This window comes from Rattus norvegicus, chromosome 17 (genome assembly GCF_036323735.1).
Source record: "Rattus norvegicus strain BN/NHsdMcwi chromosome 17, GRCr8, whole genome shotgun sequence".
Taxonomy (NCBI): domain Eukaryota; kingdom Metazoa; phylum Chordata; class Mammalia; order Rodentia; family Muridae; genus Rattus; species Rattus norvegicus.
In genome coordinates, this window is record NC_086035.1 from 47,828,628 (window position 1) to 47,843,605 (window position 14,978).

Genomic DNA, 14,978 nt, shown 5'->3' on the forward strand with positions numbered 1-14,978 from the left:
AGGAACTGAACTCCAGTCATCTGGGAGAACAACCAGTATTCTTAAACACTGAACCACTCTCTAGCCCCTGAGTCTAGATTTTTAAAAATTTTGTTTCAAATGTAAGATATTATTAGAGCAGTATGCCCTGTTTGATTTCATATCATTTTATGGTTTAGGAGTCCTAGTATCAGAGCCAAGCGTGGTGCCATGCTTATAATCCAAACACCTGAGAGGTAGAGGTTGAAGGATCATGAGTTCAGCCTGGTGATTCTGAAGTCAGTCTGGGTTACCTGAGACTTTAGAAGTCTCAACAACAATAAAGTGAAACTACAGGGCTGAAGTAATGGCTTAGCAGTTAAGAGTACTTGCTGCTCTTCCGAAAAATCTGAGTTTGGCTCCCAGCACCCACATCAGGCAACTTACAACTACCTGTAACTGCAGTTATTGGGCCTCCAACATCCTCTTCTGTATATACAAATGGTATATACTCACACAGATACATAAAAATAAAACCCCTTTTTAAAAAACAAACAAAAATGGGCACAGCTTCAGCAAACTATCATTTCACAATTTTGACTGAGTTTCTCAGATGAGCCCTGCCTGTTTCCATTTTCAGATTAGGGAAATATTTTCTTACGTGAAAGTTTGCTGTTTTAAATTATGGAATGTAAAGTTCCTTCAGAAGATAATTACAAGTGACTGATTTCTGAAGAAATGTCCTTAAAGAGAAACCTTGTAAATTAATACATCTATGTTTCTGGAGCAGAAGTCTGTGAACCTAAGTTAAATAAGACTCTGGAATTCACTTAGTTCAGAAACTTAAACTCAAATTTACCCAGAAGTAATTTGGGTTTTGCTTCCAACAGGAAGAAACAGGATTTTTGTTAAGTCACCAGCCTTTGACTAGGCATACTCTACCTAAGCAGTACCCCCAACACTCTTCCACTTTTTGACGTGGAAATCTCCTGAGGTTGCATGAGTTTTCTTAGTTGCTGGGATTGTAGATCTGCAGCACCGGGCAGCTGACAAGTCCCATTGAGGCAGGAAGTCAAAAGAGCACGGGTAATAGGAATCCTTCACGAACTAAGCAGAAAAGGTGGAGGCAGGAATGAAAAGGGAATGGAGAGCCACATGGTGGTAAGAATCTAAGAAAAGAGCTAACAAAAATCTAAGGGAAGAGATGGCTGTGTTCCAGAGTTCGACTCCACTAAGGAAGACTAATAGACTCAACCAAAATTTAGATTAAAATCAATGAATTCACTCTTACCAATAGCAAGATGGATGCAGCATTATGATTAAGTTGGGAAACATGACAATTACTGTGTGAGAAATTTGCTTTGCTCCCCTAACTATCTCTTATTTCCTTACACAGTGATAGAGAAAACTGCTTGTCCCCTTTCCCACAGGGATAAGAGGCTTACAAAAGCCAATTATCTCGTATCAGGCGCCCCATTCTTTCATTCTTATCTCACAGCAGTAGCATCATTTTGTGAAGGATGCAAGCTGCTAGGAACTCATGGAAATTTTAGGGCAAATATCAACAGTTATTTAAAGGCGTGCGGGTCCAGAGTTAAGTTTTCTTATCCATCACCAGTCTGCTTATGAAAACCTTTCATCTTGACACTTGAGGATTAAGGGTTCAGAATCATCTTTTGCTTGCCTAGCAAGTTCTAAGCCAGATGGGGCTGCATATGCCCCACTTAAAAAAAATAAGCAAATATACTTTAGGTGGTAGCCAATGCATTTAACCTCAGTACTGTGGACGCAGAGGCCTGTGGATCCTTGAGTTCCAGGCCAGCCTGGTCTACAGAGGGAGTTCCAGGACAGACTGCTAGGGCTACACAGAGAAACCCTGTCTCGAAAGAACAAAAAAGCACAGCAATACATTCATACACACATACACACATACACACATACACACATACATACACGCACACACACACGCGCACACGCACGCACGCACGCACAGAAGAAGGACTCATTAATGATAATGTAGGAAATGTAAATGGTGAAAAGTTAAGTGAATGTCCATATCCCAGAGGTTGAAGAGGGCTCTCCAGCCCTCCGCTATTTCCGCTTCTGTCAGAGGCTCGGAGCCCTGGTACAGACTAGGACTGTACAAGGCCACGTGCTGGAATTGACGAACTACAGCACACCTGTTCCTAGTGCGCCTGCGCAATATGCCGGGTGTACGGGAGCTGCGTGCTCTCCGTGTTGTGACTTCTGGAATAACCGCCGTGTTGGTTGATTGAAGGCAGTCCATGTCGCCTGTACCAGGATCCCGCCCTAATGAGGACACTCTGGGCTCTCAGAAACGACGACGAGGCTCGGAGAGCCCACCGTCGGTGTTGCAGACTAGTCGATTCTCTCGGGGTTTTTGCTCTCACCTCAGCGGGCCTGAGGGGCTCCAGCCTCCGCGGGGTGCGGACGGCGTCCGGCCGCTGCATCCGGTCAGCCGCCCCAGATCTGGAGAACGACCGCTATCGCTGGGAATCCGTACTCTTGCCTCATCGTCCTCTCCCATCTGTGGTGGATACCGTTACCACCATAACTATGCGGGAGACTGTTCGTGGTCTGAGGACCAGGAGAAGGAAAAGGAGGAGAGCTATAGGCAAAGGAGGCTGAAGGAAAGGGAGAGGATTGGAGAACTGGGAGCGCCTGAAGTATGGGGACTGTCACCCAAGATTCCTGAGCCAGATTCTGATGAACATACACCAGCTGAAGATGAGGTGAAGAATCAGAAGAGCAGCAGTTCAGATTTAACCAACGAAGAAAAAAGGACCAAGACCAGTCATTCAACAAAGAAAAAAAGAAAGAAAAAGCCTTCCAAAAAGAAGCATAAAAAATATGACAGCAATTCAGACTCAGACATTCATTCCAGCTCTGATAGTGATAAAAACAAAGTTAAAATCAAGAAGAAAGAGAAGAAAAAGAAACATCGGGCGAAAGAACTCAAGAAGAAAAAGAGAACCAAAAAAGAATACAATGGCATAAGCTGCAAAGCTTCAGGAAGGGAATTGCCGGAAGATGTGTGGATGGAACAGTCGATGAGTGCAGATAGCACAGATTTAATAGGTCCAGAAGCACCTGTTACACATACCTCACAAGATGAGAAACCTTTGAATTATGGCCACGCTCTACTTCCAGGTGAAGGTGCAGCAATGGCTGAATATGTAAAAGCTGGGAAGCGTATCCCACGAAGAGGTGAAATTGGGTTGACAAGTGAAGAGATTGCCTCATTTGAATGTTCAGGTTATGTCATGAGTGGTAGCAGGCATCGCCGAATGGAGGCTGTAAGACTGCGAAAAGAGAACCAGATTTACAGTGCGGATGAGAAACGAGCCCTGGCATCCTTTAACCAAGAAGAGAGGCGGAAGAGAGAGAATAAGATCCTAGCCAGCTTTCGAGAAATGGTATACAGAAAGACAAAAGGGAAAGATGACAAGTGACAACTTTTTTGTTTCACTGCGGGACATTTAACAACAAAGGCTTTGTATGACCAAAGTAATAGTAAATGGTAAAACCATTAGGTACTATCGTACCTACTGTTTTAGTAGAAAGCACATCTTAAGATGTCATTAGAAAGTTTTACAAACATTGCAGGAGAATGACTAAAAAGGTAAATGTCACTTCAGTCCATGATTTACCTCCCTTTAAAAACAGTGTCTTCTGTATCCTGTGGTTTTTGTTCATATACAAGTTTGTGTTTTGGAAAATAAAAGTTAGTGCTACTAAACTCGAGTGCCTAGTCCCCCTCTGCTACTGTGACCCCCCTCCTAACCTCCCAGGAGGATTTTACTTTTTGGAGTCATTTAAAAAAGAATGTAAGAACAATACCCGAGAAGTTGAAACCATTTGGAACTAATTGGATTCAATGGGCAGTGTTCTTCTGGCTGTAGTTAACAGACTTGGTTAAACAGATTGAATTTTATAACTGAAGAGTCTGGGAAACTGTTTCTAGCATAATGTTAACACAACTTGGACTTTTTCCCCATCATTTTCCATGGCTCATTTTCTTTAAAGTGTTTTCCCTCATAGAACAAAAGAGCTGCCAAATCTTTTGAACAAACATTTCTTTTTGAAGGGGTTGGGCATTTTTCACTTTGAACCAATGCTATTTCATAAGATGAAAATAGCACCAAGTGCTGTTCATTGTAAAATTGAGATAGTATTGCTCTTCATCTGACCCTGTGCCACACTTTCCTCTATTCCTACTTATTGCAATGGGGAGATTACAGGTTTCACCCAAATGAGATGCATCTATGCAAATGCCAATGGTATACAAGTCTAATAACAATATTCTGATAATCTGTTAATATGTACATTCTTGTGTTTATCTGCAATCATTAAGAAATCAAGGTATTCCCTCCCAGAGGCAGTACTTGAGAATAGTTTCTTCCCCGCCTATATTACTGAAAGTTTTATCCACCACTAAAAACAATCATACCGAAGTAAGTTGGATTACAGTAGTTTACTTAGGGTGTCATTCGTTTCCAGATTCTTTTCTCATATGTTTCTCCACTGAGTACTGGTGAAGTATTTAATGTCATTTTATCAGTGAAGAATTTTTAAAACAAGATTCTCTGAGAAGCACTAGATTTTCTGAAGGTTCTTCATTAACCATAGTTACTTCCCCTGATAGAGGAGAGAAGAGCTCACTGGCAGCCTCCCCATTTTCCAAAGCAAAAAAACCACCTTTTCCAGTCATATCCCAACTTCAAGCAGACTATAATCGCTCTGCAAAATTTCCTATTCCCACCATTTCAGTGCCATGTCCTGCTTTCCATCTGTTTCACCACAGCGACAAAAGTGTTTCCTGGGTACACTGTCTCCAGAGCACCTGCCCTCAGCTACCACCACCCAGTAGGCACACCACAAGCTGTGTGCACACCATGAGCTGTGTATTCCAGGCTCCTCAACCACAGTGCCTTATCTGTAGGTCTTCCAAGGTCACTTCCAGAAAGAATATTTCTGACTTGGTGTTCTTAACAAATTTTCACTTTAAAATAAGTGCTGTTGCCTGGTGAACAGAATAGCTTACTCACAGACACTTCAGGTAAGGACAGTGAGGAAGTTACATAAATAGGTGTGCTTCTCTGAACATATGTTGGGTAGAGAAGATAGAAAACCAACAAATGCCTGTTAAAGTTTTGAATTTTAAAATGCATCTGTTCATGACACTTTTGTAAAGAAAATCTTGACTTTATTGTATGAATCCTGTTTGAAATGGACACAGGGTTTATCCATAAATCAAGAGAGAAAAGAAGATGATCCAGGGTGCTTAAGTTTTCCAAAGGGTAGATTAGAGCCACCTAGAAATAAAAAAATACATGGGAAGATACAGGGGATTCGATGGTTGCAGAGCATGTGTCTGAGATCTCATTTCCAAGGAAGACCTCACAGTGAGCTTCCCAGTGAGATGAGATAAAAGGACACCTTCATTGAGTGTTATTCCTTGCTTTAGGTCTTTCCAAGGGCTGTTGAGGAAAACTGGTGGAAGCTGAGCTTGTTTTGCATATTCCATCTTTTAGAAACCATGCCTTACTATATAGAGTGGTAGACACTTTATTTTTTCAGTTAACAGTACATCTTGGAAATGTTCCTGTTGATAAAATATAAACCTAATTTTGATGTTTTTATTTTTTCATTGTATTTAAGTGTTATTGCATATAATGACTTAATGTCATTAGAAATTAACTCCAGCCAAAGAGATGTGTTGATTTATGAGATGGGGATAAAGAGAAGCTCTGATGGAGAGACAGCAGGTTGGTGGCCCAGGGCAAGGGCAAGGACTGGAGGCTGTCGGAAGGGGTTGTGAGCACCAGCCTTGAAAGGTATTTTCTCTGTATAATATTTATTGGACAGAGAGGAAAACAGTGTTCTGAATGTTGTAAATAAGTGGATAAATCTGTAAGTTGCCCTTAGCCACTGCCACCATAGAATTCATGATCTACTGTGGTTAAATTTGAAAAAAGGATAAATAATTACAACTTGTAGCAGACTATGGGAAAAATGGCTATAAGTAAGAAATTGGCTTTTTTGGGACAACTGCTAGTGAAAAGCTAAAGGTCAAACTTAAGGTCCATGCTTTAGTTGGAGTAGGTACTCCTGTGGTCTTTTCTACTATGATTTACCTGGTCACAGACCACAGCACCAACAGCACTCGAATTTCTCAAAATGCTTTATGTCTTTGTTTTCTGGTTCATGACAGTGGCTTTTTATTTTTCCCCCCTTTTTTTTTCGGAGCTGGGGACCGAACCCAGGGCCTTGCGCTTGCTAGGCAAGTGCTCTACCACTGAGCTAAATCCCCAACCCCTTATTTTCCCTTTTTAAGGGGGAGACATCTCTTTCGCTATTTCTGACCTTGCAGTTATTTAATGGGAAGCATTCACACTAGTGTTTGGCTGTTTTATTTGGGGAATGTTGTTCTTGTTATCGTAAAAACTCTTCAAGTAATAAAAAGTTAACTTCTTATAATTGTTTTGCAAACATTTCTTTTCTTTTTTACTTGGTGTTCTGACCTTTGTCTTTCTCACTTGAGAAAAGGGACTGTGATGGTTTGAATATGCTTGGCCCAGGAAGTGGCACTATTTGGACGTGTGGCCTTGTTGGAGTAGATGTGTCACTGTGAGAGTGGGCTTTAATACCCTAGTCCTAGCTGCCTGGAAGTCAGTATTCTGCTAGCAGCCTTCAGATGAAGATGTAAAACTCTCAGCTCCTCCTGCACCATGTCTGCCTGGATGCCACCATGTTCCCACCTTGATGATCATGTAAGCCAGCCCCAATTAAATGTTGTCCTTATAAGAGTTGCCTAGGTCATGGTGTCTGTTCACAGCAGTAAAACCCTAAGACAGGGGCTATCTGAGCAACCCCAGCTTCTCAGTGTGTACAGTGGTTCTCTTGTACAGCTCACTCACCATGAGATGCTGCCATCAAAGAGTAACCTAGCTGGTACATCTGCCTTAAAAGAGATGTGCAATTTGATTGTATATCCCATTTCCCTCAGGAGGCTATGATATAAAAAGAAATCCGCTTTTATTTGAAGTGATTTTTCACAGAATAATGTACATTGTAGAATAAAAATAAGACAAATTCTAACATTTGAAGAAATCAGTAGAATCACCTCCCATCTACACACGCATGCATGCACCTCCCGCCCCTTTTTGAGGCAAGGTTTTGTTATATAACCCAGGCTAGCCTCCAACTCAAGGGTTTATAGGCATGAATGATAAGCTTGACTTTAAAATCAGGTTAGCTGTAGCAGTAAATAATAGAAAAAGAAGTGGGGCACCAGGCACCATGCCATGCTACCTCCGCTACTCTCTGTCCCCAGAAGTCTCTCCACCTCCATGGATAACTAGCCCCACAATGGCACCACCCACTTTTGACTCTCTGCTGTGAACTCCGCTCACATTCCCAGCATCTGCCCCTCTGTGGTTATAGTAACAACTTCCAGTAACCTGGTAAAATCAAAACTCTAGAAGCTTGTAATTTATCAATCAGATTGATATCAGTAAGTTCTCACCCCACAATAAACATCTACAAATAAATTGATATTGATATAAACTGCCCACCTAGATAAGACAAATTGTCCTGTAATAATCCATCCCTTATAAAATATTCATAGCTACCTGAGGCCATTTAAGGCCAAACAGATCTGGGTTGTCCTTAACTTTCTCAGTCTTGCTTCCTCTCCCTTCTCTTCTCTCTCTCCTCTATACAAAACTCTGTGCCCACCCTACTTTTTCACTGTCCAATCACAGTCCTTGCTTTATCTTGTGTCTGCCCTTACCTGTATATAGACATCAATCCACAATTAGTAAACTCCACTGATACAGGAAGTTAATCAACTCTCAAGAATTAAATGGAGTTTAGTTGGTGTGGAGAAAGTTAATCACAGAGTTGCTGTAGCTACTAATTAACTTACCATTCTTCATTTTCGAAGCATAATTTTCTCATTGGCCATTTTGTATGAGTTTACAAAAATATAATACTTCATAAAATATGAAAATCTCACATAAAGAGGTCCTAAAATAAGTATTGTTTGTGGTAGCTGTGTGTGTGTGTGTGTGTGTGTGTGTGTGTGTGTGTGTGTGTGTGTGTGTGTGTTTGGTTTGGTTTAGTTTGAGCGTTTTTCCAGGCAGGCATTTCTCTGTGTGACCCTGGCTGTCCTGTAACTCACTCTATAGAAGAGGTTGACCTCCAACTTAGGGATCTATCTCCATCTGCCTCCTAAGTGCTGGCACTAAAAGCATGTACCGCTGCTACCTAACTTCTTCCTTCCTTCCTTCCTTCCTTCCTTCCTTCCTTCCTTTCTTCCTTCCTTCCTTCCTTCTGAAAGATCTCTGTAGGGAGACCCTCCCTCAAGTAGTCTCAGACCCCAGACACACAAGAGACCGATCTTGAATGTAATACACAAAAGGTGAGGTTTCTCACACAGGAGACAGTGGTGTCGACCCAGAGTGGCTGGGAGAAGGGCCTTTTAAAGGAAGAGGCTGTGAGCCCTAGGAGATGGGGGGATGTCAAAGGGAAATTTCAAAGATACCACAAGTTACAGGATTGTCTGGTTGTTTTATGGCTCCAGGAGATAAGGGGACAGCAAAAGGTTTTACAGCTCCCTGGTTCCTGGAACAGAGCTACTAAATCAGGAGAAGGGTCTGGTCCTCAGGTCCTCATTGTTAACTCTCGTCAGGTCAAGGTAAATGTTTGTCAGAGTTGATGAAGCATCTGCATCTGCCCGAATGCTCTCTGCAGGACGCAATGGCTGGAAGGCAAAATGGGGCTTAAACAAACAACATGGGGCAGAACAGAACCCATTACTCATTTACTCAATGATAAGCGAAGCATCAATGAGTCTGTACCAGTTCTCCTGTATTTTTAACAACCAATCTTCCTGAGTCAGATCCTGTCGCTGAGTTTTGAGCTAATTTATTTTTAGCTAATTTAAAACCTTCTCCTCCCTTCCTTCCTTCCTTTCTCTCTTTCTCTCTCTATATAGATATATATCATAGTGTTGTAGAAATAGCTCTGTGATTAAGGATACTATCTGTTCTTTCAGAGGACCTGGAGTTAGTTCCCAATACCCACATGGATGGCTGCCTGTACTCCTAGTTAAGGAGATCTAGTGTCATCTTCTGTCCTCTGCAGGCACCAGACACAAACATGGTGCACACATACATGCAGGAATACACACAAAAAATATTTTGAAGTAACTGTAACAATAAGAAAGCTATTTCTGATCCTAACTATTAAGTGATTGCTAAGAATTGGGCGTGGTAGTACACACATGCAATTCTAGCATTCAGAAAGCAAAGGGTCACAACTTCTCCAAAGAGCAGATTTGGAAAAATTCCTTTTTATTTTGTACACTTATTTATTTTCCAGGTGCATGTAAGTTTTAGTTTAGTTTTGTTTTGTTTTGTCTGTGTTTTGTTTTTCCTTCCAAAAGTGGATTTCAAGTATTAAATTCAGTTCTGTCAGGTGGGCAACAAGTGCCTTTTCCCCCTGAGCCATCCTGCTGGCCCAGATTGGCAAAAATTCTTGTTTTAAGACTGTGGCAGGCAGACATTGTTGTGGTTTGCCCTGAAGTTATCTCTATTTTGATGCTAATTCCATTGCCCCAAGGACAGCTGCCTAGTCAAGTACTCAGGAATCAGGTGACTTTTCCAGAACCTTTTCCCCATTGAATTTGTAAAGTACAGGTGAGGGGCAGGTACAGGATAGAAGGAGGCCTATCATTGGAGGAGAAGGAAGGATGGGCAGGAGAGAAGTTTGAAGGAAGAGGAGGAGACTAGAGGAGAAAGGAGAGACAGGAAAGAGGGGAGAAGCCATGGCAGGTGATGTTAAGATTCTGTTCTGTGTATTTACAGGTTGTTATCAATGTTCCTAAGGGATGGATGGTACTGGGCTTTGTATGTTTAAGTGGGCAATTATATCTTATCAATTGGATCTAAGATTATTGTGTTGTGTGTTCTTTTATGTGATGGTTTGAGTGTAGGAAAGTGTGTGGCTGGGATGTGTTTCCGCCAAGATATCTAGCAGATATCTTGGGGCACTGTGGTGCGGACCAAGCGGGATAAAAGACAATGATACTTTTTTTATTTTTTATATTTTTACAACAACAAGACATCATAAGAGAGCCTGCTTTTCCAAACTTATTCCTGCTCCTTTCCTTCCACAAACCAGTTCCGAAGGCTTCTGCACCCCACCTTCAGGAGCAGTCACAGCAACCCACACCTCAGCACTAATTCTCTGTCCTAGTTAGATTTGCATGGCTGTGACAAAAATGTCTAAGTCAACCTCAAGTAGGAAAGCTGCATTCATTCAGGTTTACTTTCAGAGACTTTACACTGTGATAGGTAAATGACAGGGGACAGGTGTCAGAAGTATGTTCCACTTCATAGTAGCTAGGGAATAAAAATGAGCTTAGTATTTCCTCAAGAGCATGCAAGCCCTGGTGACCTGGCTTTCTTCCAATAGGCCCTTCATGAAAGTTTTCACACAACCCAATAACAGTGCAGACTGAATATAAAGCCTTCAACATGTGAGGCTTTGGAGAACAAAATAAAACCCCTGTGTAGTCCAACAATTTCAGCTAGATCTTTATGGAGGTGCTTTTAATACTTTACCATTAATGGGAAGCTTGGGTTGACAATGTATTTATTTCTGTTTTATATGGGAAGTGTTCCCCAATTCTTATTTTACTACTTCCTCTTTGGGTCAGAAATGCATATTGGTTTACTAAAATAGTTTTTCAAAATTCAGAGAAATGGGGGCTAGAGTTCAGCTGAACTATTTGCTGCCAAAGCATAAGGACCTGAATTCAACCCTAAAAGTGGCATGAAGCCAGACATGGGGGTGTACTTTTGAATCCCAGCACTAAGGAGGCAGATCCCCGAGGCTCCCTGCCAGGCTGCCCAGCTTAATGAGCAAGCCTTGGGACTTTAGAAAGTTACAGAACGTGTTTCTAAGAACAAAGTGAGAAGCTCCTGAGGAACAACATATGAGGCTCACCTCTTTTCTCAATATGTATACACACATAAATACACATGGGTGTGTGTGTGTGAGTGTGCACGCACGCGCGCGCGCGCGCGCGCGCGTGCACTCACGTGTGTGTGACTGCCATATTATAAAAGTAAAGAGAACAGAAAACATTACTGTAGGGTGGTGGTGTGATTGGCATTGTGGTGGAGTACCTGGGAGATTTTTAGCTTTTTGAGAATTCTCCATGTGGTTCTGAGTTCTACTTCCTCCCTCAGATGTTCAGACAATGTTGCACATGGAGCTGGAAAAAGATAAAAGGTGGGTTCTGCAGGATCCTGGTCCAGCTGGGAGCACTGGGGGGGGGGCGGGGGGAGGAGCAGAGTGTTGAAGGCATTCTCCATGATTTTACTGTTACAGCTCTATTAGAAGATATTCGATGAAACAGCTCTCTTGTATGATGTCCACTGATTCAGTGAAACAGCTTGTGTGCATACACCTTATTTGGTGTGAATCAAGGGCTATATTCATGAACTTTGGAGAGTGATAAGAAGTTCTTCTTAGAGTGAGACTTAAAGGTCTGGGAATACCTCATTTGCAAGGAGAGGCATTCCAGGAATCCTAGGCCTTTGTGGAGCAGGTTCTTACCCGGAGGGAGGAAGTTGAACCTATAATTTTGCCAAGGACTATGTGGCATTCGTCAGGTAGAAGATTTGGGGGTAGGGCTCCCCAGATAAGGCAGAGAAGAGGAATCAGACACGTGTGAGTGCGCGAGACAAGACGAACAGCCACTGGGGTACTGCTAGGCCCGCACTCCCCTTTCTACCTTTGACATCCCAAGTTGGAAAGATACAGGACCATCTTACTGGAATGATCCCCCAAGAGAGGCTGAATCCTAAGCTCCATTTTTATTACTTTTTACCTAACTGGTTGGCACTCAGGTACTGTCTATCCTCTTTACCAGGCTTGAGGAGGCTGGTACTGTGTGAGGCCGGAGGAGGAAAGTGGTACCAGGACCCTTTCTCCAGCCATCAGATACAAAGACAACTGAAATTCAAATCTACTTAGGCAGCAACTTCTGGAAAGATATTGGAGGTGGATCCTCAATGGCTTTACAATGGGGTCTCAAATCTAGGAGTGCACATAGTTCTGACAGTACAACAACTTCTGGAAAGATATTGGAGGTGGATCCTCAATGGCTTTACAATGGGGTCTCAAATCTAGGAGTGCACATAGTTCTGACAGTACAACAACTTCTGGAAAGATATTGGAGGTGGATCCTCAATGGCTTTACAATGGGGTCTCAAATCTAGGAGTGCACATAGTTCTGACAGTACAACAAAAATCCAGTGGAGACCATGCAAATTCTTGAAACAATTCTATGAGTTGTATCAGAAATTGCCAATATGGACCCTGAAGCCCTGGAAACTCATGATGGTGAGAAAGATCTGTTTTGCAAAGCATCTCTGACATTAGGAAGAAATTAGAAAAGTAGGGAAGAGTGCGGGCCTGAGCCCTCTCTGTCAGTGGACAGTGTGTAACAACTCAGTAAGAGTCAGATCTCCATTGTCTTCCAAAAAGGAAATAACAATAAGGCTTTAAAAGATCTTCAACACAGGGCCAGGTGGCTCAGTGGTTAAGAGCACTGGCTGTTCCTCCCAAGTTGGATTCATAGCACCTACGTGGTGGCTTATCTCAGGGAATCTGATGCCTTCTCCTGGCCTCCACGAGGACCTGGCAGCAAGTAATACACAGACAGACATGCAGATAAAACACCTATACATATATAACAAATAACCAATTTTAAAGATCTTCAGCAAGTCTACTGTAAAGCCAGTCATGAAAGGGGCAGGCAGATGTGAAACAAGGCCAGAAAGGAAGAAAACTCAAACCTCTAGTTGCCTTGGAAGCTGATTGACTCACAGATTCCTCTATATTCCAAATTCCCAGATACCACTAGGTACTGCTAACCATTTTTTTTCCAGAAGACTAACAACAACAGGTTCCTCAAGAACAGTGGTTCTCAACCTTCCTAGTGCTATGACCCTTTAATACAGTTCCTCATGTTGTGGTAATCCCTGGCCATAAAATTATTTTCATTGCGACTTCATAACTGTAGTTTTGCTAATGTTACAAACCATAATGTAAATATTTAGAACACAAAAGTTTGTCACAGGGGTCATGACCCACAGGTTAAGAACTACTCCAGACTACTCCTGGTAATTCATTTTGAAAGAAAGTTCTGCCTGGTATGGCCTGGTGAAGTTGCAACTGAAATACATTCTGAGGTCCAAGGATCTCAAGAGCTAACTAAAGCTCAATGGGGACAGAAAAGCAATCTGTCTGGTAATTCAAATTTTCTGATAATTCAGGATTTTTTTAGGTTATTTTCTGAAATAAGACTTACCAGTAATATACTCATGTATTGCCAATAATATTACTAATATTGAAGCCCCAGTCTCATGAACGCATTTATAGAAGACCTGCAGGCAATTCTTGATATTTTGCTAGCTATATAATCTGCTCTTTTCAGCCAGTACAGTCTGATGAACCACATTCCCTAGAGTTCCTCAGGTTTTTATTACTAGAATTGGAGAATCCTTTCATCTTTGAATGCTCAGAACCACCAGACTTAACTAACAGTTTACAACTCAATGGAGAGAAGGATCAAGATGAGATGTCAATTTTCTTTCTAACGTGTGTGTGTGTGTGTGTGTATGTGTATGTGTGTGTGTGTGTGTGTGTGTGTGTGTGTGTGTGTGTGTGTGTGTGCTGAAGATAAGAAGAACCACTAGATGCCCTGCAGCTGGAGTTATAGACTGTTATAATCTGACAACCTAACTGTTGTGAACTGGGTCCTCTAGAAGAGCAGCAAGTGCTCTTAACATCTGGACCATGTCTCCGGATTAAGATTTAAAAGCCACAATATTGTAAGGGAACATGTTGCAACAGGATGTCAATGACTTTCTGGTAACCAGAAACTAGGAGACTTTAAACCATTTACCAGGACTGTTAACCTGCAAGGCCCAATTCTGTCAGCAGGCTGAGAAATTATTGGGTTTCTTTCTCTAACCTGGAAAGAGGAGTCTGCTTGGAAGCAGTAACTGACAATCAGACAAACTGGGAACAAAAATTTGCAATTCTCAGGCAATTGAACATACAGCTGGGTATGGCAGGCTTCTGTAGAATTTGATCCCAATTTTTTATCTCACTGCTAAGCTCCTTTATGAAGTTTTGAATGGACCCAGAAATATTTATGGGTTTTGAACCTTTAAAGGAAGATTTGACATCTGTTCCTACCATGTGAATTTTAGTCTTTTCAGCTACATGAAGTCCTATTGTGAGTCTCACTCAAATGATTGGAGATGAACCTTAAACTGAAGTCTATTTATCAAAGTAAATGGCTAACAAGGGAATTATAGGGGAAGGGAGGATGATAGGGGACATAGTGTTAGACACTATGGGAAGGACTTAAACAAATGATTTGTTTGTTCTGAGTTAATCTGCACACAAACCATTGTAATGCCTTGTTTCTTCTTAGTTAACTTTACACACTATTGGCTGAGAGGACTGCAGAGCACATAACTGATACCACCAGACATTAACCAGACTAAGCTCTGTTGGGTGCCTAGGCTTAAAGTCAAACAAGATAATCAAAGTGAACAAAGTGAACTTGTGCAGCAACATCAGCAACACACACACACACACGCGCGCGCGCGCGCGCACTACAAAGAAAATTGGCACATCTAGACCCATCTTCTTTTCAAGATAATTAAATTCCTCACTCAGGCCAAACAAGATAAAGAAGTGGGCACAGACAGGAGTCTTTGGAACTCGATGTCAAAAGAGTGGGGAATTAAGAATAAACTTGAGCACTAATCACTAGCTTTGGTTTTCTAGAAAACTGCTGGTTTGAAATGAGGTATTCAGGTGACTTTGGAGTGGTCATTTTAAACCCAACCTACAATGATCATGCTAGCTTTTGGCTAAAGCCCAATTTAAAGATTCAGTTCCCC

General features: G+C 41.9%; 1 protein-coding gene across 1 annotated transcript; it reads left to right on the forward strand.

The window, feature by feature from the left end:
• The first annotated feature begins 2,200 nt into the window (after positions 1-2,200).
• Positions 2,201-3,718, forward strand: Nkapl (NFKB activating protein-like). Its single transcript, NM_001029913.1, is given in 1 exon segment — positions 2,201-3,718. A coding segment is annotated over 1 exon segment (1,188 nt). The 5' UTR covers positions 2,201-2,243; the 3' UTR covers positions 3,432-3,718.
• Positions 3,719-14,978: the final 11,260 nt, after the last annotated feature.